Source organism: Acinonyx jubatus, chromosome A2 (genome assembly GCF_027475565.1).
Source record: "Acinonyx jubatus isolate Ajub_Pintada_27869175 chromosome A2, VMU_Ajub_asm_v1.0, whole genome shotgun sequence".
Taxonomy (NCBI): Eukaryota; Metazoa; Chordata; class Mammalia; order Carnivora; family Felidae; genus Acinonyx; species Acinonyx jubatus.
In genome coordinates this window covers 113,558,344-113,586,100 of record NC_069383.1, presented here as the reverse complement: position 1 = coordinate 113,586,100, position 27,757 = coordinate 113,558,344, and the positions used below count along the sequence as shown (strand labels likewise).

At 41.8% G+C, this 27,757-nt stretch overlaps 1 protein-coding gene and 1 pseudogene across 1 annotated transcript in view; one reads left to right on the top strand and one right to left on the bottom strand.

The window, feature by feature from the left end:
* The first annotated feature begins 14,160 nt into the window (after positions 1–14,160).
* The window catches only part of SYN2 (synapsin II), a 195,761-nt gene continuing 182,164 nt past the window's right edge, over positions 14,161–27,757 (top strand). Inside the window, exon 1 of the mRNA XM_027042666.2 lies at positions 14,161–14,742. Within this exon, the coding sequence (XP_026898467.1) occupies positions 14,351–14,742 (392 nt within the window). The 5' untranslated portion in view covers positions 14,161–14,350. The remainder of the gene's footprint in view (positions 14,743–27,757) is intronic.
* On the bottom strand, positions 19,732–20,195 carry LOC128314864 (40S ribosomal protein S20-like; annotated as a pseudogene).

Here is a 27,757-nt window from a genome sequence, read left to right as displayed (position 1 = left end):
GCGAAATGCAGAATAGATCCCCAGGTGTTAAGCTTGGGAAATCAGAGGTCTAGAACCCTGTGCTTATCCTGCACAGCCACTAAGCTGTCAAACGCACTCTCTTCCAGGCATATGCAAGGTGCCCTTCATGCATTTACTATATGCCAGACAATGTCCTAGCATTTTTCTTTTTTTCTTTTTCTTTTTTGGGAAAAAGAGAAAATGCGCGTGCTCATGCCTGCATGCACACAAGTGGGGAAGAGGCAGAGGGAGAAGGAGGGCAAGAATCTTTAAGGGAATGACCCATTTCATTCCCCTCAGGAGGGTGACCTTGCCGGAAACAACGCGTTCTTTGCTAATACTTTCTTATTTCTGCACTCTTTCTGTTGAGCATGGAACCTGACACAGCGCTTGATCTCACAACCATGAGATCATGACCTGAGCTGAAATCAAGAGTTGGACTCTTAACTGACTGAGCCACCAGGTGCCCCTGTCATAGCATTTTTCATGCATCATTTCTTTGAATCTTAGAAAACCCCCAAGAGGTAATTACTATAATTGTTCCCATTTCACAGATGAGAAAATTGAGGGTCATAGAATGAAGTCAATTGCTGAAGTCACACAGCTAACAGAAAGTAGATCTGCAGCTTGAACACCAAAGACTGTGTAATTGGTCACCTCACTAAGCTCCCCCACCCTGCTTTTAACTCCCTTAGTTACCAACTTTAGTTGTTTTTCCATGTACTCCTTTGATGCTGATAGTTACCCCTTCAGCTAGTACTCAGGGTCATACTGATTATTATTAAAACATAACTTTTTGTTTGTTTGTTTTTAACTTGAAATTTTTTTGAAAACGAGGTAATATACAGGCAAATGGTATAAAATTTAGAGATACAAAAGTCCATAGGTTATTTCCCCATCACCCAGTTATCTTATTAAGCATGTTAAAAAGAAGACAGCAGGTCCAAAATGGAGTCACTTGTACTAGACCCCACATCAGCATTGTTTTGTTCCTTAAACAATATGGGAGTTCCTCAAAAGGTTAAAAAAAGGACCTTCCATACGATCCAGCAATTTTACTACTAGGTATTTACCCAAAGAATAAAAAAATACTAATTCAGAGGGATACATGCACCCCAATCTTTATAGCAGCATTGTCTATAATAGCCAGATTATGGAAACAGCCCAAGTGCCCATTGATTGATGAAATGATAAAGAATATGTGATATATGTATATATATATATATATATATATATATATGTATATATATATATATACATACACACACACACGTGTGTGTGATATATGCCATACACACACACACACACACACACACACACACACACACACACTGGAATATTACTCAGTCTTAAAAAGAATGAAATCTTGCCTTTTGCAACAACATGGATGGAGCTAGAGAGTATTATGTTAAGTGAAAAAATCGGTCAGAGAAAGATAAGTACCATATGATTTCACTCATATGTGGAATTTAAGAGACAAAACAAATGGGCAAAGGGACAAAAAAAGGAGGGGGTGCAAACCAAGAAACAGATTCTTAACTATGGAGAACAAACTGATGGTTACCAGAGGGGAGGTGGGGTGGGGTGGGTTAAATAGGCGATGGGGATTAAGGAGAGCATTGTGATGAGCACCGGGTGTTGTATAGAAGTGTTGAATCCCTCTATTGTACACCTAAAACTAATATTACACTGTATATTAACTAAATGGAATTTAAATAAAAACTTTAACAACTTTTCCTTTTCTACAGTTCAGCAGATCTCCTTTGTATTGCTCAATAGGATGCTGCCTGATTCATGAATCATTGAATAAAGCCAATTTGATCTTGAAATTTACTCAGCTGAATTTTTGTTGTTTAAAATGCATGAGGTTTAGAGGTCATTTGTATTTTCTTTCTTTCATGTCTATTACCTATTTTGCTATAGAATTGTTTTTTTTTCCTTACTGATATGTGGAAGCTTTTATTATAAGGGAATTAGTTCTATGCCTGTGGTATGAATTGCCAGTATTTTTCCCAGTTTGTCTTTTTGCCTTCTGAATATATGAAGGTTTTTTCCATGGAGAAATGTTTGGCAGTCTAATTTATCAATTTTTAAAAATTTTATGACTGGGATATGTCATTCTTAGGTTATTCCTTAGTCCAAGATTATAAAACAAATTACCCTATGTTTTACTCTATTATTGTTTTGGCTTTGATCCATCTGAAAAATCTTTGATGTAATGTGTGAGATATGGATCCAATTTAATTTGATAAGTTTCAAGTTATTCCAACAATGTTTATTGAGTAATCTTGTTCCCCACTGCTTTGAAATGCCACATTTATCCTATGCTAGATTTCTGGATATATTTAGCTTTATTTCTGAGTTGTCTATTTATTGATTGTTTAAATCACTGCAGCTCAATATCATGTTTTAATATGTAGTAGAGCCGGCCACTCTCTTTCTTCTCTTCCTTTTCAGAATTCACCTAGCTTCTGCTTGTTTCTTTTCTTTTCAAAGATTTTATTTTTAAGTAATCTCTATACCCAATGTGGGGCCCAAACTAACAACTCTGAAATCAAGAGTCGCCTGCTCTCCTAAGTGAGCCAGCCAGGCACCCCTCTGCTTGATTATTTTCTATATGAATTTCAGAGTTGGTTTGTCTAGTTCCCCCAAGAAACCTGTCAGTCAGTATCTTTTCTACTGGAATTGCATTAAATTTAGGGAGAAATGACATCTTTATGACGTTGAGTCTTCCTACCCAAGAAAAAGACATAGCTTTTTTTAAGTGTTCTTTGGTATCCCTTAGTAACATTATTTTCTCTCTCTTTTTTTAAAATTTTTTTATGTTTATTCATTTTTGAAACAGAGAAAGAGCACAAGCAGGGGTGGGGCGGAGAGAGAGGGGGACACAGAATCCGAAGCAGGCTCCAGGCTCTGAGCTGTCAGGACAGAGCCCGATGTGGGGCTCAAACTCACGAACGGTGAGCTCATGACCTGAGGCGAAGCCGGACGCTCAACCGACTGAGCCACCCAGGCACCCCAACATTAATTTTTTTCAAATAGAATTTGAATACATCTTTTTGACTTTACTGATGGATAACTTATCTTTTTATTGCTATATAAGTATTTGTTCTTTCCTCCATGTGCTCTACCTGGATGTTCTTTTGGCAACAATTTAAGATCTCCATGGTGGCAGTATTGCCTCATGGTATCTTGAGAAACATCATATCTGATTTGATTTGGGTTCCAGTTCCTGCTGCCAGCTTGCAGGCAAGACCTAGATCCTCTGTGGGTTCTAGCCCAAGGAATGCCCTGTCCATACACCTTAAGCTCTTCTAGAGTGGGTGCCATGGATACTAAAACAGGTTGATGGTGTTATATGTGTTATAAACAACTACAAATCTGTATGAATTGAATGCCTTTTCATGCACTGTAAGGTGTCTGTCCATCCCAGGGCAAAAGATGGCCAACTAAAGCTTATGTTGCTTCAAGATGAGACTCTTCAGATGGATTTTTCTTTGGTGTCCTGTAACTGCTCACCTTGAGGAAATTGATGTAGCATTCAGTATTACACTTTCTAAAGATGTAGTATGATTTTCTCCTCAAATCACAAAAGACAATAGGGAGTCAGGTATGCTACCAGAAAAATGGATTATTGGGCTGGCATTGGAATTTGTCAATGTTCATTAGCATTCTCAATCAGCATTAATATTTAATGAGCACCTGCTATTTACGTGCCATTCTGTGCTAGGAGTTCTGGACACAGAAGTGAATAAAGTCACAATTCCTTTCCCTAGAGGAGTCCACAGTCAAGTGGGGATAATAGGTAGAAACTCACTATAATGCACTAGATTAAATATTCTATAGAGTTAAGATCAACATGTTCTGGGAATGCAGAGAAGGGGTTGTGAAATTAATTTGGTATTAGCAGTATTGGCTTTTGAGTCGGGCCTTGAAAGATAAGAAGTAGTTAGCTAGTTTGACAAGGGTAGCAGGTGGTACTAGTAACCTGTAACTCTCTATTTAAATGCTAGCTTTGGTGAAGAGATATGCCTGGCTCTTGTAGAAGGCAGGCTGCTGGGGGAGCTAATGCTCCCAGGAGCAGTACTCAACCAGTTTTGAATGGGATCTGACTGATAATTGCCCTAGTTTTCTCACCCCTTGAGTGGGATAACTCCAAGATATGCTTTACAATATCTACCAGGGTTGCTGAGTAGGATTGGGCCCCAGCCACCCAAAGTGATAATGCTTTTCCCTGATTTCTTCCTTTCCTGGTCTCACTTGTTCGTGTTCCCACTGGGGCTTCCTGGGAATCATCTCTGAACAAACTATTTGCACTCAAATCCTAGTTTCAGGGTCTGCTTCTGGGAAACTGACCCAACAGAGCAAAGCACAGAGTGCATAACCAGAAGAGAGAAGAACATCAGCAAAGGCACATACATATGACAACTTGCCTTCTTTTGGGCCCAGAAAGCAGTTGCAGATGGTTGCAGACCAGTTCAAGGAAGGCTAGGAGATGAGCTGAAAAAGCAGCATGGAGAATCACAAATGCCTGGCTACCAAGTGGCATTTATCCTCTTGTAAAGGAAGGACGATATGATGAGAATGGGATTTTTTAGAAATCCCTCGGATGATTTGGTGGCGGGTAAGGGCACTGTCTGGGGAGGAGGGAGACTGAAGACCTTCATCTCCTCCTTCCTAGTATTTTTGGCCCAGGCTTGGGACTCCAAGCTCCAGCTCTGTAGTGCTATCTATAGGGCTCAGGCCCTCACCTGGCAGTGCCTCCCGCCATCCTACTGATTGGTTGCTGCCTTCATCACTGGCCAGACCAGGCCAAGGAGTTGCGGGGGACGCAGCCGCTGTCTCCGGAGGTGGGCGGAGCTCTTTCAACAGCCGGTGCTGTTGCCAGGCCCTGGTGGCTGTCTATCCCCAGCGCCTGCACAGACTGAATTTTCCTTTCTGCAGCTGCGCTTTCGCGCTCACCACTTGCCTGTCTCCACTCTCCATGTGGGGCTCATCTGAAGCTTCCTATTCAGTCATTGATATTCTCATCCTGTTGTTGGCTTCTGTCAATGGGGGAATTGGGAGGCTTTTGCATAACAGGCTGGGGAAGGACCAGGTGTTTTCCTGTCTGCCTGGATACTGAGGGGTGTTTTGTTTTGTTTTGTTTTGTTTTTTGAGCAGGTGTCATAAGCAGTCTTTGGCCTTGTTTTCTTTTCCTTCTGCCTTTTATTCTTTCATCTTTCTTCTGCCTTTCCTTCCTCCTGCCAGGCCTTGGATGAAGCATTCTGGATTCAGAGATGATTTAGTTGAAATCTCTGCCACCAGAAAGATCTGTTTAATGAAGGAAACAGAACATGATCCAGTAATTACAATACCATTTGCTGAGTTCTACAATTGAGTTATTTATGTACTTTACTATATTTTTAAATGTTTGTTTATTTATTTATTTTCAGAGAGAGAGAGAAAGAGAGGGGAGGGAAGAGAGAGAAGAGAGAGAGAATAGCAAGCAGGCTCCATGCTGTTGGTGCGGAGCTCAACACAGGGCTTGATCCCACCAACTGTGAGATCATGGGTTAGGGCATGGAGGAGGGAGGCATAGTCAGGGAAGGCTTCACAGAGGCAGTGGTGCCTGAACTGCATTTGGAAGGATTGGTTATAGTCATGAGCACCTGCTAACTACCAGGCACCATGCTAGGCCCTTTTAGCTCGAGTCCTCATGACAACATTATGAGGTAGATAGTCCTACTATACAGAAGAAGAAAACCTTAGGGATATTAGATAAATTAGCTGAGATCATAAATCTGTAAATGGTACTGTCAGGATTCCAAAATAGCTCTGTCTACTTTCTGCAAAGCTTGTGGTTGTCCCATTGCACCATGCTGCAAAGCATGGGGAAGGGTGTCTCAAGTGGAGGGAACAGCTTGGGCAAAGGCTTGGAAGCACAATAGAGATGACATATGGGGTAATTTTTTGGAACCCTTGGCTGCCATGCTCACTAGTCCCCAGCACTTTCCAAAGTGCTCACTGTGGCTTGTAGGAAAAGCAAGTGGCAAGTAAATGTTTAAGTCTTTCTCTTAAAATTGTGAAATAGAGTTTCAATATCAGCTCTTTTGTGACAGGCTGTGTGACCTTGGAGAAGTCTTTTCCCCTCTCGGAGCCTCTGTTTCCTTATTTAAGTGAGAGTATGTATCCTACCTTGTAGAGCTGTAAGAATTCAAGGCAATGTGTGAACCAATCATTACTATCGATCTGTTCAAGGTGACTTTAGGATACCCAGGACTGGCTCCTGATGGAGGGGTTGGCTGAATCATCAGGCAGAGGGATTTTTAGATAATTGGATGGGGGAATGCCTTCCATCCTCCAAGAAATGAGAATGCTGGCAGAAAGCCTACTGCTAGCCTGCTTCAAATGGACCAGATGCTATTTTGGAGATGAGAAAAGACATTCTCTTGACACTGGCAGTGTAGGAAGATAAAAACCAAGAAATAGGAAAACTGACCCACTCCTGATCAGGAACAAGGGACAGGCAAGCCAGCCAGGTGTCTTCAGCTATCCAGAGGGCCTCCAGCCCTGGCAGAGTCCTGCAGACCCTGGGACTTAGGGGAGGGGACGAAGAGAAAGTGCTGATGGGCTTTCAGGCTGAATCACACTCATTAAAACAACAGTCAAGCATTCGACCTTGGACTATGACTCTGTTTTTCTCAGATCCCTGGAGCTGACTGTTTTCGAGAGAAGAAATGGGGCCATCTGCTCAGAGCTGGTCCTGGCACTAAGGAACCTTTCCCCAGGGACAGCTGTGCAGGAACTCATACAATGCGGTGTCAAGGGTGGGGGTGGGAGAAATGTATTCTCAATGTGTAGACACTTACATTAAGAAGTCATGCTGGGGCACCTAGGTAGCTCATTCGTTTGAGCATCTGACTCTTGATTTCAGCTCAGGACATGATCCCAGGGTGGTGGGATCGAATACTACATAGGGCTCCGAGCTGAGTGTGGAGCCTGCTTAAGATTTTTTTTCTCTCTCTCTCCCTCCCTCTGCCCCTTTGTCCCACGCTCTCTCTCTCTCTCAAAAAATAAATAAATAAATAAATAAATAAATAAATAAACAAATAAAAGAAAGAAAGAAAGAAAGAAAGAATGCCATTGATTATTTATGCCACTTCACCAATAAAGAAGTGGATGTCTTTTTCTTTTCTTTTTCACACAAATCCTCAGATTCCAAGCAGAGATATTATAACCATACCTTCAAAATAAATCTTCACTTAAGAATATCATAGACTTTGAGCCTATGAATCTCTCCTGACCTCTTCCTTTTACACCTGAGGAAACTGAGACTCAAAATGAAATTGACTTCAGAATATTACATAGCTATTAAGCTATTAAGTGGTGAACGAGGGATTCAAATATTTGTCTCCAATTCAGAACATATGTTTCATTATATTTCCCTCTTTAAAATAATTGCTGTCATGAATATGTGCCAGGCATTGTTTTGAGCACTGCTCATACATGATCTCACTTAATTTTCTTCAGAAACTCTGCAAAGAGTGATTAACCCCATTTTACAGATAAATAAATTGAGTCTCATTAAATAAATTGCATGAGATTGCTTTGCTAATAAGCAGCTGAGGCAGAGGATAAACCCACAGGGGGTTGACACTAAAAATCTAATTGGTTCACAATCTAAGAGTAGTCAAAAGATTATAAACACAACAGCTCATTCACTGGCATCTTGTAAATATCTCTTCCTACTACCTGGCAGGAGCCTCCTTGAAGAGGAACTGTACCAAGTAGAGACAGGGTGTTGTCTTCTACACCCACTCAGTACAAAAAGCTCAGTGTTATCCCTGGGGTGGGTTGAATGCTAAGTGGAAAGAATGCTCTTTCACTTATCCATGAAGTGGTGTGAGGAAGCTACTAGAAAACAACCTCTGATGAATCCTCTGAGTTTCTCAGGCGGGGGAGACCCACTCTGTGCTGCTCCTCTGTGCGTGACAGTAATGTTCCTCTATCACCATAGCAACAAACAATACACCCGCATCCCACAAGAGGCCGGAGCTGCTCTGTGGGGAGTTGTGGTCCAAGCTGGGTGGGAGTAGGAGTAGGGTGTATGGGGGAAGGGGTGTTTCAACCAGCTTGATTCTTTCTGCTTGAAGCCAGCTTGTTCCTGAGGGCAGGAATGTTTATACAGGATGCCAAGCCTCCTATATCTGCAGGATTTGGGGCAAAGGGAGATGACAGGGAAGCTGAGAGCCCAGGAGGGCACATTATTTCTTCCATGGCTTCCAATGAAATGTACTTATTTGGCAAGCTGCTGATGAATGGCACCTTTCTAAGGGGCCTGCCAGAGTATTCTAATGGGGAATCTTATGGGCCTTGCAAACAACCAGACCTGCCTTCCATCTCCACAATTTTTTAATTCTAAGATTTCATGTTAGTTGGTATAACCTCTTTGAAGTCTAATTGCTTCAATGGCAAAAACGGGATATTTAACACCTCCCCGAGGGAGATTAAATGAGATAACACATGAGCAGTTTCTGGCATGTGGTCAGCATCTAATCAGTTGTAGTCATTATTGTGTCCCCAATACTGTCAGAGAAATGGAGACTTGGCAAGGGGACCATCTCCGACTCCTTGAAGTCAGGGAAAGACTTGGACTTAGAAGTTTCCTGGGTGCCTCTACTTCTCTCTCTTTCTCTCTCTTTCTTCTTAAAGCCATGCTCAGTGTTTGCTCCCCAGACTCAGCCCCTGTATTGCCTGGCTCAGCCTGGTGACATCAGATGCTTACTTCCCCCTGTGGGGCTCCACTCACAGAATCTCACAACACTAGACCTTGGGGATCACCCAGCTCCGGTCCCTCTCCCTCATTTTCCAGGTCAGGAAATGAAAGCCTGGAGAGAGAAGTGCATTGTTCAAGGTCACCCAGGGAGGTAGAAGCCACTAGTTGAAGGGATTGTTGCATTCATTTTAGCAGGTGTGATTAAGCCTGGGAGTAGCTGCAGAGGACCCACCTCATGCTTTTCATGAAATCTCTTGGGTGTGTGGCTTTAGGATAAGTGTGTGTGGGGAGAGTCCTTTTTTTGTAGTTTAGCTGTGGTGCTGGTGAGTTCTGTGATTCCCCTGACGTGAGGAATATTAATAGCTAACACTTGCACAGTGCTTTACAGCTTATAAGGTACAATCATATACTTGATCTTATTTAGCCTTGGTAGTAGTCCTTCCAGGTCATTATGATAATCACACCATTCTTTTACAGATGAGAAAACTGAGGCTGAAAGTGATTTGTTCAAAGTTACACAGTTACCGTGGGGTAGATTTAAGAATTAAACTTCTATTTGTGTGATTCCTAATTACAGCACACTGGCCCAGCTGACATGGCCACCTATGGAGAATGCAGTGTCAGGCACACAGCTTTTCTCTATCCACAGGTGGAGGAGGAAGGCATCCACAGGGCTGATGTCACGAAAGGCCCCCGAGTGAAGGTGACAAAGTCAATTCAGTTGGGTTCTCCAAATGACAGGTAACATACGTGTGGAAAGCAATATTGATGCCTTTTCTGGTAAAGCTTTTCACTTTCAAAGTGTTCTTATATTATCTCATGAGAGACCCAAGGCACACCTGTCCCTCCCTGTTTACATAAGAGGCCCAGAGACTGAGCAACTTGTTGAAAATTGCAAAGCCAAGTAGTGATGGGACCTATAGTTTCTGAATTTCAAATTCTTCCTACATCTCTTTAGGGCAGGGGGTCTGAATGGGGTCCCTGATCCTGAGACGTGAGCAAGGGCCAAATGTGGCATGTTCTAGCAAACTCCCTCGTTTGAGAGGACACTGGACAACAAGTGTTTGGTCAGGTGGCTTGGTGTGTCAGCTTTTTCTTTAAGCTCTTTTTTTGAGCTCTGTCTGCCTTTCTCCCTGTGAGCATTCTTTGCTGCATTGTTGCTCAGGGGAAGAGAGAAATCAGAGAGGCGATAAAGCATTTAAATTCGTTCCTGATTTTAGCAGGATTCTTTCATCTGCAGTCACCAGATGTGTGCCTGTGTTTACAACTCAGTGGGAAGATAAAGATTATGCAAGGAAGAGCATTACACAGTCCTGGGCTTCTAAAACTAGTAGAGACCTCTGAAATTCTGACATTTGGCTTAGTCGGTCATTGAGTGATTCAAAAAGGTGGGGGAGGCCTTTCCACTGATTGCTTTGAGAGAAATGCCTTCTGCCTAGAGCTAGGAATGGCTGCTTGGTCTCAGAAGGAGATAGGGAGAAAGGCCTAAATAGTGTCAGAATTGTATATTTTGTAGAATTTCCAAGGCCTGCTTCCCCTTCAATTCCAGAGAAAAAACAGGATATATGATAGACTGAAAGTGCTGTATTCTTCCTGCCCCTGGAATCTGGATCCACAGGTAAGGATAAGGGAAAGATTTTCATTATAGCTCATTAAAAACCCAAGCCCACTTACAAGCACGTGTCTTTGCATGCTGCACAGACACTTCTTGGCAAGGACTCACAGGAGTATGGAGAATACTGGTTGAAGCAGATGTGATTTATAGTTGTGCCAACTAATCAAAATCTTCTGCTCATATACAACTGATTAATGACCACACATTCCCAATTATAAGAAAATAGTCTGTTTTTCCATAAGAATAATATCCTTATTTAAACCTACCAGAAAATAACAATAAATTCATGGAATATTTAATAAATATGTTTCAATGGTCTTGTGGGCCTACATTGTCTCAATGAAGCAATCTCAACCTAAGTAGTTCTTTGGGAACATTCTGGTCTCGCACCCAAGATTGGGACACTAATTGTGTGTTAGGTGTTATATCAGGCTTCATAGAACATTTTGAGTGGGGCAGAAGACAGAATCCCTCACCTTGAGGTGATTGCCAGCTAAAAAGAAAGCTGGATAGACACTAACAACATTAACATACATACAAGTACAGCCTCTCAGAGCCTCCTTACAAATATTTAAGGGTATACTTTATGCCAGGTGCTATTCCAAGGCTTAAAGGATATAGTGATAACACAGGTGGGGTCTTTGCCTTCGAGGAGTAGATAAATACATTTTTATCACATGCCTAGTCCAGCTTCTCTGTCTCTGCTTTTCCTGTCCTCTCTGTCTTGGTTGCCTTCTCCACCCTGTTCTGGGTATCTAAATTCCACCCATTTCACAATGCCTGAGCTGTACTTCCTCTGTGAAATCCTCTTACACCTCAAAGATCTCTTCTTCCTCTGGCTCTTTTAACACTCACTGCCTGCTCCACTTTCTGGTCATTCACAGACTGCCCTGCTATTGCTGGTTATGTGTTCACATGTTTATGAGTTGTCTTTTTAAGGGTATAACTTGGGTTTTATTCGTTCTTGAATCTTGTTACCTTTGAGTGCTTAGCATAACCCTGTATGTATTAGGTACTCACAACATGTTTTTTAACTGGTTGATTTAAAAATATTATACATATACTACACCCTTAATGGTTAAGGGGAACTGCTTAGTGAAATATAAAAAAGAGAACCCAATTTAAAAAGGGGGGGCGCCTGGGTGGCTCAGTTGGTTGAGCATCGACTTTGGCTCAGGTCTTGATCTCGCGGTTCATGGGTTCAAGCCCCATCGTTGGGCTCTGTGCTGACAGCTGGGAGCCTGGAGCCTGCTTCAGATTCTGTGTCTCCCTTTCTGTTTCTGCCCCTTCCTCGCTCGCACTCTGTCTCTCTCTCTGTCAAAAATAAATAAACATTAAAAAAAAGATAACCACACATCTGAAAAATCGAAGTGATACAGTATATGAAATCCCATCATTAGAGATTCATACCTTTGTAAAAGATTCATCTGACACTCTAAAAAATACTTCCAGGAAGGACGATACCCTAAATTGAATTTAGTTATCAGTGACATATCAGTTTTATTCTCCAACAGACACAAGAGCTGAATTGGGTAAGATTACAGTTCAACTTTCAAACAGCTGAGTCCTTACTGCATGCCAAGCACTGTGCTTCATATTGGGGTCCAAGATGGCTAAAACATAATCCTATCCTTGAAATCTTACATACAAGTCACCAGAATATTTCATTATAATTTTTAAGGGGCTATGACAAAACCAAGCATAGGTAATGAACACTTAGTCTGCCTTGGAGGATTGAGGGAAGGCTTCTTGGAGGAGTCATCAACTAGCATTCCTCCATACCTTCTCTGAGTGCTTTCCCCATTTCTCTGCTGGTAAACTTTTACAGCTGCTTCAAGACCCACTTCAAATGTCACCTCCTCTGTCTGGGAAAGCCATTTTTTTAAGTTTATTTATTTATTTTGAGAGAGAAAGAGAGAGAGAATCCCAAGCAAGTTCAGCACTGTCAGGGCAGAGCCTAATGTGGGGCTCAATCTCACAAACCTCGAGATCAGAGCCAGCATCAGAGTTCCACACTTAACCAAGTGAGCCACCCAGGTGCCCCCTGAGAAGCCATGCTTCCCTCATGCCTTGGTGCCCCTAACCCACTTTGCCCAACAGTGTTATAGCATTTCTCACATCTTATTGTGGTTAATTGTTCCTGTGTTTATCCTCCCCATACTCTCCTCTGTCCCATATAGATCATGAACTTCCCACAAACAGGGGTCACTTCCCATTCATATCGGTTTATCCAGCTCTTACCACTGCCTGGCACATGGTAGATGGGAAGACCACTGCATTATTATGCATTATTATACTGAGAACTGGCTCAAATAAGAATCTAGCCACTACTACTAGAAGACCCACTGTGTGCCGGGTGCTTTATATATACACAATCTCATTTATTCTGTGTATGTAACAACTTTGAAAAGTGTTATCTCCCCATGGCATAACATATAAACTTGTGGAATCATTATTTTGTACACCTGAAGCTAATGTAATGATGTGTGTCAACTATACTCAAATTAAAAAAATTTTAAAGTGTTATCTTTTTTATCAGATAGAGAAAAGAGGTTCAGAGGCTAATCTGCCTGAGGTCGCACATCACCCAGAGTGGCCTGAATATAAAGTACTATATCTGCGGTGTCCTGTTCCAATACAACACCAATCCAATACCAATACAACACAGGGATTAAGTATATCTCATGAGAGGTGAAAACAAAGGTCCAGAGGTCATACAAGATTTAGGGAGAGCACATGGGAAGGTGATAATCAGAGTTCTTCACGGAGGTGGAGGCAGATCTAGCCAATGAATGAACTGGAAAAAACAAATAGAAGGATTTTGAAGAGATAAACTTCTTGGTACTCCATAGGCTGCAGCCCTGCCTGACAGAGAGGTGAACACAGAAGTTGTGGGGGACCCTTAGATATCCCACTTGGAGGCAAGGGATCCCCAGCCTTACACATAGCTTCTTTTCTCTGGTTCATGGGGAGGGGGCGAGAAGTAGGAGCTCTTAAGTGAGCCATCCCTAAAGTGCAGGCAACAAAAATGCATCCCGCAGACCCGGTGGAGGGATCTATTACCTTATTTCCCCAAAGTAGAGGAGATGACCCTTTGCTTTCCCACTAGGTCATGTCTGCGTCACCTTGGGATGGAAGGGATGTCTTTCTCACCCAGCATTGAGGAAGGGGTAGTTATTTTTTTTCTCACCATAGGAGAGTGTGTGTATGTGTGTGTGTGTGTGTGTGTGTGTGCGCGCGCGCGCGCGCGCGCTAGTGGGTGCAGATTATTCCTTCCTCCCTCACCCGGAGGATGAGTAGATGGCACCTTTCTCCTAGCTTTGGCAAAGGAGGTGGTTCTTTTCTTTCTCACTACAGGGAGTGTGTGTGTGTGTGTGTGTGTGTGTGTGTGTGTGTGTGTGTACGCGCGCCAGCGTCACGGGACTGGCTTTTTTCCTCACCTCATGGTGGGGAGGCTGACACCTCTCTTCCCTCCAAAGAGCGTGGGAACAGTCTCCTTCGTCTCCATATCGGATGGGACTTGGCTCTTTCATCCCCAGCCAAATAGGTGGTAGGGGTCTCGGTCCTCTTTTCCCTGTTTTCGGGGAGCATGACTGGTTCCCACGCTCTCCCCACAGAGCTCCGCTCAGGTTGCGAGAGACCTGGCCGTCCCTATGGGTTAAGACCCCAGACCTAGCGGCTTAGGCGCCCGGCGCGCAGGCGGCGAGTCGGGGGCGGCGCCCGCTCTGCGGCGCGGGGCGGGGCGAGCAGTGGCCCCGCCCCAGGCCCCGCCCGCTCCCTGGCGCGGAGCCTCCAGCCACCCGGCCTGCCCGGCCCAGTGCACCGCGGCTGTCTGCTGGGCCAGCGCGCCGCGGACCCGGCCGCAGCCTCCTCAACCGCCTCAGCCGCCTCAGGCTCCAGCCGCCGTCGCCGCCTCAGTCTCGCCCTCCGCGCCGCACGGCCTCGCCGCCTCGCGCGCCCCCAGCCCCTCAAGCCAGATGATGAACTTCCTGAGGCGCCGGCTGTCGGACAGCAGCTTCATCGCCAACCTGCCCAATGGCTACATGACCGACCTGCAGCGGCCCGAGCCCCAGCAGCCGCCGCCGCCGCCCCCCGGTCCGGGCGCGGCCTCGGCCTCGTCCTCGTCGGCGCCCCCGGCCGCCTCGCCGGGCCCCGAGCGGAGGCCGCCGCCGGCCTCGGCTCCTGCGCCGCAACCCGCGCCACAGGCGGCCCCGGCGCCGTCGGTGGGCAGCAGCTTCTTTAGCTCGCTGTCCCAAGCCGTGAAGCAGACAGCCGCCTCGGCCGGCCTGGTGGACGCGCCCGCGCCCGCGCCCGCCGCCGCCAGGAAGGCCAAGGTGCTGCTGGTCGTCGACGAGCCTCACACCGACTGGTAGGTGCCCGGCCGCCGCCGCCGCTCGGGGCTCCCGGGGCCTGCCGGGCAGCTGTGGAGGCCGCGGGGAAGGCGGTCCCGGGGCGCCAAGGAAACGTTTCGGACCCGGGAGAAGGGGGGTCTGCATGGTCCCGCAGTGGGGAGATGGCGGGTGAGCGTGCGTATGGCGGGGGGGCACGGTGGAAAGGTGAATCCTGAGGTGAAATATTTCCTCGATTCTCTCAAATCCCTCACGACACATAAAAAGAGCTACTTTCTGCAACAGGGAAAAATCTTAAAAAATAGAGTTTTGTTTGTTTGTTTTCGAAGGGGAGGTGGTGCAGAGGAAGCCGACTTTCAGCCTAGACACATCAAAGCTCAGGTGAAACATTCAAAGCCAACAACAATTCTATATCGTGAGTCACGGAGTGAATTTGCAGTGGAGATCGGTGTTGTGCGGGGACAGGGTGGTGGGGATAGATTTCACCTGGCTGGATGAGGGCTTGTATCCGTAGTGACATCAACGTTGGTCAAGGAAAACATGTGAAAGCCCAGGTGTACAGAGACTTGTTCCCATGGAGCATGGCTTAAGTCTATTTAAGAATATTAAAATTCTTGTATTTTGTGCAGCAGGGAGGGGATTTGTGGATTTTTTTCATTTGTTTTTGTTTTAGGAAAAAATATGTGTGTGGGAGGGGGTTGTGGAAGTGATGGCCTTTTCCAGCTGGAAAGATGACTGAGGTAAAATATTCTGGATCATTAAAGGGGCACAAACAGAGATCTACCTTAATGCAGTAGACGGCAACTTCAAGAATTCTTTCTTTCTTTCTCTTTCTTTCTTTCTTTCTTTCTTTCTTTCTTTCTTTCTTTCTTTCTTTCTTCTTTCTTTCTTTTTTTAAGGGATATTCAACTTAGAATGGTGAAGGCTGGGGGGAAATGTTACCTCTAGTTGGTAAAAGCTGAATGAGGTTCATTTAAGACACATCAGTTTAAAGAGGTTCTATTTTATGTAGCAGGAAGTTGGCCCAGGGGATGAATGGGGTGGGTGGTGATGGTGGAATTGATGGGTGAAGGGCTTGAAGACATGAAGAGGCAAGAGCCTGGTTGCCCCCGCCCCAGGAATACGGGAAGGGTTTTATTTTTTTCGTTCTCACAGGGGTTGAGGTTACAGACTGGACCCAAGTGCTTCCTCTCGAGAGTGAGGCACAGAGGGACCACAGAGCTGTTTATCTCCATTTCCTCTTTTGGCTTGCTTCACTGCTTTTCTCTATCATTTTCTCACTGGGAGACTTGGAGGGAGGGAGTACTGGCGTGGGTGTGGTGGAAGTGAGATGTAGATGTGGAGATGCACTCCGGCTGGCCCCTAATATGACTACTTTGAATAGTCATTTGGGTGACTTGCGTAGTTGCCTTTTCTCAGAACAGTGGAGTAAAAAATCTTAAGGGATCTTTGTTAGGAAATGACAAAGGTACTTGCAGGAGTGTTTGCGGAAAGTTAAGAGTATATGATGGTACCATAGGGAGCCCCCTGTAATTACTCTTAGTTCAAATCAGCAAGTGCTTATTAAGTGAGAAAGGTTGGTAACTAAGCTTTACTGAACATATGTTATATGTCAAACCCTGTACCAGGTGCTCTAATATATAGCTCATTAAAGTCTTACCACAAAACTGAGGCTTACAAAAAATGGATAATGTGTTCCAAGTCATAGAGCCAGCAGATAGTAGACCCACGATTTGAACTTAGGCCCGTTTGACTCCAGTAGTGCCACTCCACTATGTTATGTTCCCTTACTATTTTGTTATTATATTATTGGCAATATTAATAATTAGCTCCTTCTGTAGGGTAGGCACTGTAGGGGCCTTACAGACAGCTCACATTTGGGGAGACAAAATGGAAACATGAAATGGTTAACAAAAAAGAATCTAGAATTATTTCAGACTAGTGTTTCAGGCATTCAATAAATGAAGTGAATGGGAGAGCCAGAGTTATAGGAGAAAGCTTCACAAAAGATGAGTCTTGAAGAAAGGCCAGGAAAAGGAGGGGAAAAATGGGAATGATATTGGTGCTTCATTTTTTTTATGCAAGAATCTGACACTCCTGTACCTTGTCCTGATCTCCTATCCTGTTGAAGGCATTTGTTTTGGGTTTAATTACCAGTTAGGTACCTGCAGGTAGGAAGACACTCATTTGTACGTGTATGATGTGGCTGCTGTAGATTTGTGTTTATCACTAACTGTTTCAGTGGCTTGAGATTTGAAACTCTTCTTGGGTATTTTATTCTCTAGGAAGACTGCCTGCCCGGCATGAACCAGAGAATTTGCTTTGCCCTGGAGACTAGACTTCTGATGGAAGTAATAGAAGCCATTTTCCTTTGGGCTGACTCCCAGCTGTTTTCGGATTTTCTCTGAAGTAATAACATTGATTTATTAAAACTCATAAACCCAGTTTGAGTTTAGTGCTTGACAGCATTTGATGCTTCTCTGTTTCTGTGCTTAATAGCAATTCTCAGGATTGCAGATTTTGTCTGATATCATGCCTAAATGTGTTAAAAACATCTCAGTTAAATATTGTTGAATGGTTTTATTGGAAGTTCTCTGTAAGTTAAGGAGCAGGTGCCTGCTTATGACAAGCAGAGTGCCTTAACAAGGTGCTTTTTGCTCTAAAGGCAAATTTTAGTAAATTTGTTTTATTGTTTAAACTGTCTAGATACCATTCAGTGAGCAGGTGTCATATGTGCCTCCTATTATTTTCCTGATGCTTGACTAGGAAGTCAGAGTGTAGCTTCCCAGTAGAATTTAAGAATATCAGTCTCATCTGAATTACAGAATGCTAAAATAAAGAGGGTTTTAACAAGCATTTAAATAATTGGAGATTTAAAAGAAGGGCTTTAAATAGGCAGCCTTCAGAGCAACTCTAATATAGATTAAGATTACTTCTAATGTTTACCAGTGTAATTGTGAACAATGGAATTTGGGGACTTTGCCACTGACTAGGTTGTTGGGAAAATTGGGAGGATATTTCTGTCTCTTTTGATTTAACTGTGTTTTCATTGGTTGCTAAAGATCTTTAGGTTAATTGCACAGTGAAGAATCATTGAAAAAATGTATCTGCTTCACTAAAAAATGAAATCAAGATCATTATATCCCTTATTAGTAATTATTGTTAATATTTTAAAAATATATACATATTGCCTGACAATGCATGTTTTCTTTTAAGGTTCATGCCTAAGGTTGAAATGCAGTTAAGATTGAACTCTAGGAGCACGTGGGTGACTCAGTCAGTTGGGCATCTAACTCTTGATTTCAGCACAGGTTATGATCCCAGGGTTGTGGGGTTGAGCCCTGAGTCAGGTTCCACACTGAGCATGGAGCCTGCTTAAGATATTTTTTCTCTCTCTCTCTCCCTCCCCCTCCCCCTCCCTGGCCCCTCCCCTGCTCTTGCTCTCTCTCTCTAAAAAAATGAATAAATAAAATAAAATAAAATCACTGAACTCTTATGATCTCTGTGTTTAAACAAGGAACAAACGTCCATTTGGATATGTTGTTTTTTCTGCATATTACACTCTTACTGGTGAAAAGGTAAGTTTTCTCTCAGATTTTCCTGACTCCATTTTCAGCGATTTCAATAACAGTGATGAAGTGAAATTTTTCATCTTAGCATCTCTCAATGTTTGGTTTGAAAATCAGTGTAGCACAGGCATTCTAGAGACTATCTAGATGTTCTAGAAACTGCAGATATGGTAAATCCACAGGTGTTTATGGAGCATCTTCTCTGTGTAAGGTATATATTCTAAGAAAAAGGAGACATAGTATCTCTCTTTTAAGATCTTTCTGTCGAGATGGATAGATAAGCATACATTTTTTTTTTAATTTACTAAAAACTACCCCTTGTATTCAAAGAATAACAGTCCTTGGATTAACAGCATTGACATCAACCAGGAGCTTATTAAACTACAGATTATCAGGTCCTCATGCCTACTGAATCATAATTTGCATTTGAATAAAATCTCTAAGTGATTCACCTGCACATTAAATTTAAGATACACTGAACTAAACGGTATGTAATTAGTGCTAAAGGTGTGGCAACAACACCAACTACTGTCATTTATTGGGTAACTGCTGTATGTGAAATGTATTAATAAGCTTTTTACAAATATTATTGAATCTCTACCATAGCAGTGTAGTACTATAGAAGTTTAAAAGAATGAAAAATGGGTGCGGGCTAGAAGTGGGAAGGGAATGCTTCATGGAAATAATTGAGATTTGAATTGAACCTTGAAGAATTCGAATAAAAAAAGATAGGTTTGGCTCAGTCCAGAGAATGGATAGTATAAGGAAAGTACAGTGGTAGAAAAGACAAAGGCCGTGAAAAGACTGGATTGATGAATTACTAGGCAGCACCTACTTTCATTCTTTTATAGTCCAACTTTGGCCATATTATTAAGAATAGGGGAATTCAAAGTATAGTAGTCTGAACCAGTGCTTGTGAGAGGCTCTAGAAAAATATTTGAATTGGAACTTGGGAGGAAGCTCAAATGAGGTTTGAGGTTTCTGTCTGCTAAATATTTTGTCTGTGTGTCCTGTTTCTGACTGGTGAACATAAACACACTGATTCCATAAAATTTCATTGTTCGTAAGAGCAGTAGGCAATAGCTTAGAATTCTAGATGGTTAGAGCTGGAAGATCATCTGGGTACTTTATAAATGGGAGAAATCTTGATCTGAAGAGGGGACAGTGAGTTGTTCAAGGTTATTTAACTAGTTAATGGCAAAACCAGAACTAGAATCTAGAACTTCAGTCTCTCTTCTAAGCTATCTCTCCCCACTATACCACAGTACCACTCTATCCCTTTGTTTTGCTATCTTTCTACCTTTCTAACTTTTATCTTTTTCCATCCCTGATTCTTTCAAGGACTGATAGAGACTTTTCCTTTTATAATTATCGCATTTGAACTCGAAAGAACCTGAATGATCATCTAGCTGTGGAGAAATGGAACGATTTGCCCACCAATAAGAAGTTAGAGAATGGAGACTAGAACTTACATCATCTGACTCCAACTCAAATTTCTTTCTACTCTTTTTGTTTTTTTAATAACTGATAAAATTTACTGAAAAGATTGATTTAAGCATCTGCAATGGTGACTTCAACCTTCACTCCTGGCTCAATCCTGATGGAGGTAATTTGTTTAACAGTCCCAGAAAGACTGAAAATCAGTAAGTCGCTTGTGGATCCTCATTTGAAAATGATTCCAAGTCTTAGAACCTTCACCACAAGGAGATTTTCCTTTAGTGATTCTCAGAGTCTTGGCAACTGAACTGGTCCTTTCACTTTGAGATTCTTTTCCTTTGTACCTCTGGTCAAGTCAGCACATACGTTCTCCAAAGATACCGGGTTGTGGCTGGTTAGAGTTATTCTGAATTGTTGAATTCCTGCCTCTGGTTCCTGAGTGTTTTCCCAGTGCTTTTAAAAGCCATGGCTGTGGAGTGGCTTCCTGATCATCTTGTTCCTGGGCAAGAGTGAACACTAGTGAGTCAGGAGCAGGAGCAAGGCATCCAGGGCTCCCCTATAGCTGCGACCGCATCTTCCTTAAAGAGGTCTTTCTACTCTTCAGTCAGTCTTTAAGCAGATCCCTCAAATTAATCTTTTTTCTCCTTAAAAATACTATTTTTGTCTGTTTTAAAGATTCTTTGTGGAATTCTTTAATGAATACTTTAAAAAGAGCCACACGAGTATCATGCTATATTCATACCAATTTCACTGTCTTATTTGTGTTATTGTTGTTTCAGGAAAGGTTATTGTAAAATGGTTGAAGGAGATTCTTAGAGGCCTAGTAATCAAAATCCAAAAATATAATAAGGTTAGTCGGACTGTGGTACAATGATGACCTTCCTTTCAGGGACCCATTTTTACCAGTGTCCCTCTCTACTTGAGATTGCTTCCTGTCTTTCTGTACCAAGTTCAGATCTTTAATAACATTAGCCTTTTCAGTATCTTGCTAAGCAAGAAGTAGTGGAGACCCAAACAGTAAGTTTTCCAGAGTTGTATACCTTCCTCTAAAATTGGTAAAACAGTTAACTGGGGTATGTTCAGTGCAGCTGAACATCTAACATAAGCCAGATGCTGGAGATATAAGGATAAGTTGGGCATAGGCCTTGTTTATGAGGATCCTCCAGTCCAAGAGGGAAGAAGACAGACATTTAAAAAAAAATTTTTTTAACATTTATTTATTTTTGAGAGATACAGAGACAGAGTGTGAGCGGGGGGAAGGGCAGAGAGAGAGAGAGACACAGAATCTGAAGCAGGCTCCAGGCTCTGAGCTGTCAACACAGAGCCTGACGCGGGGCTCGAACTCCCTAACCATAAAATGATGACCTGAGCCAAAGTCAGATGCTTAACTGACTGAGCCACCCAGGTGCCCCAAAGAGGACAGATATTTAAATAGGATTTATTATAGTATGGTAATTAGCATGTGTACGATGCTATGAGAACACAGAGGTGGGTTGTCCTGGGAAATGAAGATGTGGGTAGAAATGATTAGGCCGTTAAAAATGTGCCATTGTGTATCCTTAGGTAAACTATTTTGCCTCCTTGGTTGATTTTGTAAAATCTGTCAAATGAGAGGATTGAAACAGACATTCTCTAAGATCCTTTACAGCACTATATTATTTCCATGTTACAGTTTTGTGCTATTTTCTTTAAAAAAAACTTTATAATTTATTCTATGGCATAATGCTTGTAAATCTTTGGAAGAAGAGGCATAGGTCAATAAATGACTAAACATGTCTTTGGATGAAAGGCTCATCTTTGAGTACTCTCCATTCAGTAGCTCTTTCTTACCTCCTCAAAGATGGGAATTGGGGACATGTGGTTGAATTTCTTTCTTCCTGATAGACCTAAGAACTTTTGTATACGTATGTTGAAGTATTGGCTGAAAGCCTTTATTTCTTGATCCCTGCCATATACACTGTGCTGAGCAGTTTATATAAGATACACATACACATTGTCTTACTTTATTCTCACAGTGATCCTGAACAGTAGAAAGGATATTTCATAGATGAGTAAACAAACTCATAAAAGTAATCACTTGCTCAATATTAAATAGTTAAGCTGTTAAGCTGAAATTTCAGGATCTGAACCCAGATTGCCAGATTCCTACACACACACAAAAGACAAACTTGCCAGCAGAAAAAATTAGATTATTTTTTATTATAAAAAAGGTTGTTTCTTTTGCAAAAGGATTTACCATATGATTCATTAATTTAAAAATATATATATATATATTTTTAAATTTATACCTGAGTGAGTTAGCATATAGTGCGATAATGATTTCAGGAGTAGAATCCAGTGATTTACTTAAATAGTAAGCACCCCACTGCTTTTGGAGTTACTCAATTTACAAAAATTTTATATACACACAGCTTTTTCAGGATCATATCCTTTTTTTTTTTAATTTTTTTTAACGTTTATTTATTTTTGAGACAGAGACAGAGCATGAACGGGGGAGGGTCAGAGAGAGGGAGACACAGAATCTGAAACAGGCTCCAGGCTCTGAGCTGTCAGCACAGAGCCCGACGCGGGGCTCAAACTCAGGGACCGTGAGATTGTGACCTGAGCCGAAGTGGGCCGCTTAACCGACTGAGCCACCCAGGTGCCCCAGGATCATATCCTTAAAAAGAGTGAGGGCATGGTTAAATGTAGTGGCCTCAGGATGTAGAGTTGCATACTGTTTTTAGTGTTTAATGGCACTCATGCTATATGTGCCCCTCTAAATCTTGTAAGACCTTCTGCATACTCATTGGATGGCATTGTCATTCTTTGTTTTAGCTTTCCACGTAGATGCAATTGAATACCACAAGGCTACATATAGTTTTCCAGAGAGAGGAGAGGATGATAAAAAAGGTTTCTCTATTCTGCAGACATTACTTCAATGCAGCAGAAGGAAGTAACCTAGAATAGGGCAGGAGACCTATAGAAAGAATAAAGTGAGCAAATACCATAGATCTCTGAACTCTAAAGATGCTCATTCAGCGTGCCTATGAATGGGAGGAAGTATACTGGCCTTGTTTGTTGCTTGACAGCAGGCATTTCTGAAATTGTAATCAGTTCATGTAAAATTACAAAGCAGATTATGATTATATTCAGTCACTCTACACTTCTCTTTTCAGCAGCATGAAACAATATGAACATATAGGACTAAGGGTCAGAGGACCTAGGGTTGAGACCTGGCTCCACCATCAACCATATGACCCTATCAGAGTTACATAACCTCACTGAGCCCCCTTTCCCTCTATTTGACACATTTTTCATTAGACACTTACTATATGCCAGACAGTATTTTGGGTTCTGGAATAATACAGACAAAAATTCCCTTATGTGTAAAATGGAATAATAGCATATATATCTCATAGCGATGTCATGAGAATTGAATAAAACAAGGTTTTGGAGAAGCATTTTGTAAAGGGTAAAGAGCCATACTAGTGACTGTTGCATCCTTCTTTGTTTCCACATGCAGGTACCCAACCTATCTTGGTCCTTTTGTTGAGTTCCCCAGATCTTATTGTGCAGTTTTATTATCTATTTTGCACATTTCAGGGGTGAGAAATATCTTAATTTTTTTAGATTGAAGTCTGTTCATACCCAGAATTTTTGAAGGTTTTCTTTGGTATTTTTTGAAAGGAAACATAATTTAGTCTGTTTTTTTGTTTTTTTAAATAAGAAACATTACCCATTTGACTCAGCTATATTAACAATTAGGGACAGGACCACATAAATCCTTATTTTATTTAATAAATGAATTCTAAAATAGCTCTGCTGCAGTTTCACTTGTGACTAATTAAGGAAGGGTGGTCACAGAGGGAGAAATGAAGGAAGAGAGAAACATAGAATGGCTTTAAAAGGTGTTCCTGTATTATTTTCTCCTATTCAATCTATCTTTCATATTGCATTCAGAATATTCTTTAAAAATTTTTTTTTTTTACATTTACTTATTTTTGAGAGAGCACGAGCAAGGGAGGGGCAGAGAGAGAGACAGACTCAGAAACTGAAGCAGGCTCCAGGCTCTGAGCTGTCAGCACAGAGCCAGATGCTGGGCTTGAACACATGAATCATGAGATCATGACTTGACCCAAAGTTTAACCAATTTCAGAGTATTCTTAAAACAAAAGCATTCACTGATTTTCTAGAGTTAATTTCCTTTTAAACATTCTTCTCTAACTCATTGTTGCTTGTGAGGATTATTTACAACCTCCAGTTTATCTTTTCAGACTCATTTGTCACTACCCTCTCAATCCTAAACTTTGGCTATATTCTAGATTACACTCTTTCTGAACACGTAACTTGGGTTTCAGTATTCTCTGCTATTATTACACAGTTCCTTTAAAATGCTCTTGTTCTGCTTCTCTCTCTTACCTCAATGCTCATTTTCTTTATCCCATTTTCAGAGCATGAGGATACTGTCTATTGTTTAAAAAAGCCCCATCTCCTCCAGCCTTCTCCATGTCTTTGCTCTAAATTTCACCCCTTCTATTTCCTTCTTTTCATACTCTCGTTTTCTACTGGTTGGTCCATCCTTGTAAAGAAAGGAACAAGCAAAATCTGCTCTTTGCCTTCTTAATCACTCTTCCAGATATGAAAGAGAAATCTCACACTTGTCCCCACTTCCTTATCCTATATTTGCCCCCTTGCACTGAGAGCTTTTACCTTTTCCATAATACTGAAATTGTTCCTGCTAGGTTACCTCATTGCTAAATCCAAAGGAAGGTGTCAGTCTATACTTTTAACTGATTGGCTTGATACTGTTTATCTTCTATTTGGAAGTCCCTTGGTTTCTGAATATGACAATCTTTTTTTCATACTGTCTTTTTAAAGTTCCTTCTCTTCTTGGTCTTTTCCTTTGCTTACCTCATTAAATGTAGGTGTTCCTCAGGGCCCCATCTTCTGCCCATTTCCTTTTTCACTCTACATATTTTCCCTGGTCCATCCACTCTCAAGATTTCAGTTACTTCCTAAATGCAATCAGTTCCCAAATCTCAACCTTTAGACCAGAACATTGTCCTGATCTGTACATGTATGTTTAGTTGCCTGCTGGACATCTCCATTTGGGTGGTTAAAGGTGATTCAAGGTCATTTGTTTCAGTATTGAATTCCTTATCTTCCCTTCCTATTCCAGCTCTTCTTATATTCTCTGTCTCAACTGAGGACACCATTAGTTGTCTGTTTCAATTTCTCATTAATTTCACCTAGAACTTTTGCACGCCTCATCATGATTTCCACTTAATAGCTTGAATGAGCTATTTAAAATACAAATGTGACTCTTTGACTCCTTTGCTTAATGCATTTTGTGTCCTATCCCATGTCTGATATGTAAAGTTCATGGCCTCCTGTGATTTGACTCCTGCTTACTTCTTCAATCTCCTAACCATTTCCATCCCTAAACTTCAGTTTACAGGATTATTGAACTATTTGCAGTTCCATATACACATTATGGCATTCCTTCCCTTTGTTTATGCTGTCCACTCCTCCTGCAATTGCTTTTCTTCTACTTTCCTTCCTTTTCTTGACTAAATGCATATTCACCTTTTGAGACTGAGATGAATATTTCCTTTATCAGAAATCCTTCTCTTAGCTCCTGGAATATATCGGGCATCTCTGTCCGCTCCATGCCCTCTTTCAGTCATGTGGATATCTTTATCACTGGACTCAACACAATGATTGGTTTATGTGATAGAGAGTTCTTTGCAGCAGGCTTAGGGTTTTATTCATTTTTATATCCTTAGCATCCAGCAGAGTGTCTGACACATAGTTTGAGTTCAGTAAATCTTTGCCAAATTGAACCTAGTAGAGTGAGATCTAGAGAATGAAAAAAAGGATAGAAGGGAACAATGGTGAGGAAGAAGTATTCTAGGATTAGAGTATATGTTATTATGTTGGAAATCATCTTTACTTACTGCAAATATAACTCTTTTTTTTAATATATTTTTTTAACGTTTTATTTATTTTTGAGACAGGGAGAGACAGAGCATGAACGGGGGGGGGGGGGGGTCAGAGAGAGGGTGACACAGAATCCGAAACAGGCTCTAGGCTCTGAGCTGTCAGCACAGAGCCCAACGTGGGGCTCGAACTCACGGACCGTGAGATCATGACCTGAGCTGAAGTCGGACGCTTAACCGACTGAGCCATCCAGGCACCCCAAATATAACTCTTAAAATGCTTTTTCTCTTATGCTGTATGAAATACAAATTAACTTAATTACCAATTTTCAAACAGTCCAAATCATAAATCTTTAGAGATTTAGCTCTGAATGAGAGCCATACCAGCCCACAATACTGGAAAATATTATCTAGCCCATGGGAGCTTTGAACAGAGCAAAGGCAAATAGAATAAAATTAAGGGTTGAGGTTCTCCTCCATAGATTATGTTGACACTTAGCTCTCAAGAAGCTCATTTTTCTGAAGTTCTTCTCTTCCCTCAGCATGAAATACTCATCTTGGGCCACCCAACATGCTTGTTTCTTTCTCCTTAGTGAAAAAATTCTTTTGGTTTACCCAAAGGATAATTCTGGACAACTAAACAACATTGTGACTGAAAAATGTTGACATACACAGTAAACTTTTCATGATCTGACTTTGGTTACCTCTTTAGTTCTAACTGTCTTTGACCCCCACCCACTTTGATAGCCATGACAAACTACTCAGGTTTAATGGAATGTGCCATGCCCCTATGTTTTACTCCTCCTCCTACCTGAAAGGCTTCTTCTGTGTTTTTGCCTGGATAATTTTCAAGACTCAGTTCAGTTGTTGACTGTTAATAGAGTCAAGACTAGATTTACTCCTTCCTTAGTTCTTTCAATTTGTGTTAGAAACCATAATATACTTGCTTGTCTCATAGCAATTAACTTGTATTATAATCAGGTTTTACTTGTCTCTCTTCTCATCTTCTCACCTTCAACACTGAGATCTCCTTGAAGACAATGACTATAACTTTAATTTTGGTATCCCCAGCATTTGGTATGACAAAGAAGGTTTTCAATAATTATTTGTTGTATCAGTCAATGACTTATGAAAAAATTTCTGAGAGACAGAGAGAGAGTGTGTGAGTATATGAGCGGGGGCAGAGCAGAGAGAGGGAGACACAGAATCCAAAGCAGGCTCCAGGCTCTGAGCTGTCAGCACCGAACCCAATGCAGGGCTCGAACCTCACAAACTGCAAGATCATGGCCTGAGCCGAAGTCGGACACTTAACCGACTGAACCACCCAGGGGCCCCAAAAATACTCTTATAAATTGTAAAATGGTATAAAAGCATTAATTATTGTTACTAGCCTCCCTTGATGATAAACCTGCTCTTCCACTCTCTAACATACCCTTTTCTGATGGGCATAAACACTCCATGCTTGTTCTTGGGAGAATAGCCGTGTACTCTTGATTTCTTCCCCTCTTTCAGCCTAGCCACTAACATGTCTTTGCTTACTTGAGCCTTTCTCAAATTTTGGAGTCAGTTCTTTCTTTTTTCCTTCTGTCTACGACCATTCATCCATTCCAGTCCTCCTAATTACAGCTATAATAACTTTCCAGGATATATACCTCTTATTTATTTCTCTGTTCAAGAGACCTAGCAACTTTATGCAATAACTTTAGCTTGAGGTAATCCTGCAAAAAGAGGCTTGGACTTTGTAGGAAGCAACTGAAGTCCCTTTTGTTCTGTTGCGGACTCTAATCCTTGAAAGGCCCTAATATTCATAATAAAAACTCAATTGAATACTGTTTCTTTTATACTTCCAGGTTCCAGTAATAATCCAGAGAGGGAGCTGTATGTGGGGGGGACATGCTGGATTGTCCTATGCCCCAAGTCTCATGGTGCAGGGCTCCAAATTTGAGGGTATGTAGTGGGATGTGGTAGACCCTGTGACACAACTCTAGGGTTACATATGGATATATTTTCCTCTTCAGCCCCTATTTTTCCCTGATGGTGAGAATTTAAATTCTATTGAGTGCTAATTAATGCTTTACCTATTAGACAAAAGGGCACCAATGAAAGAT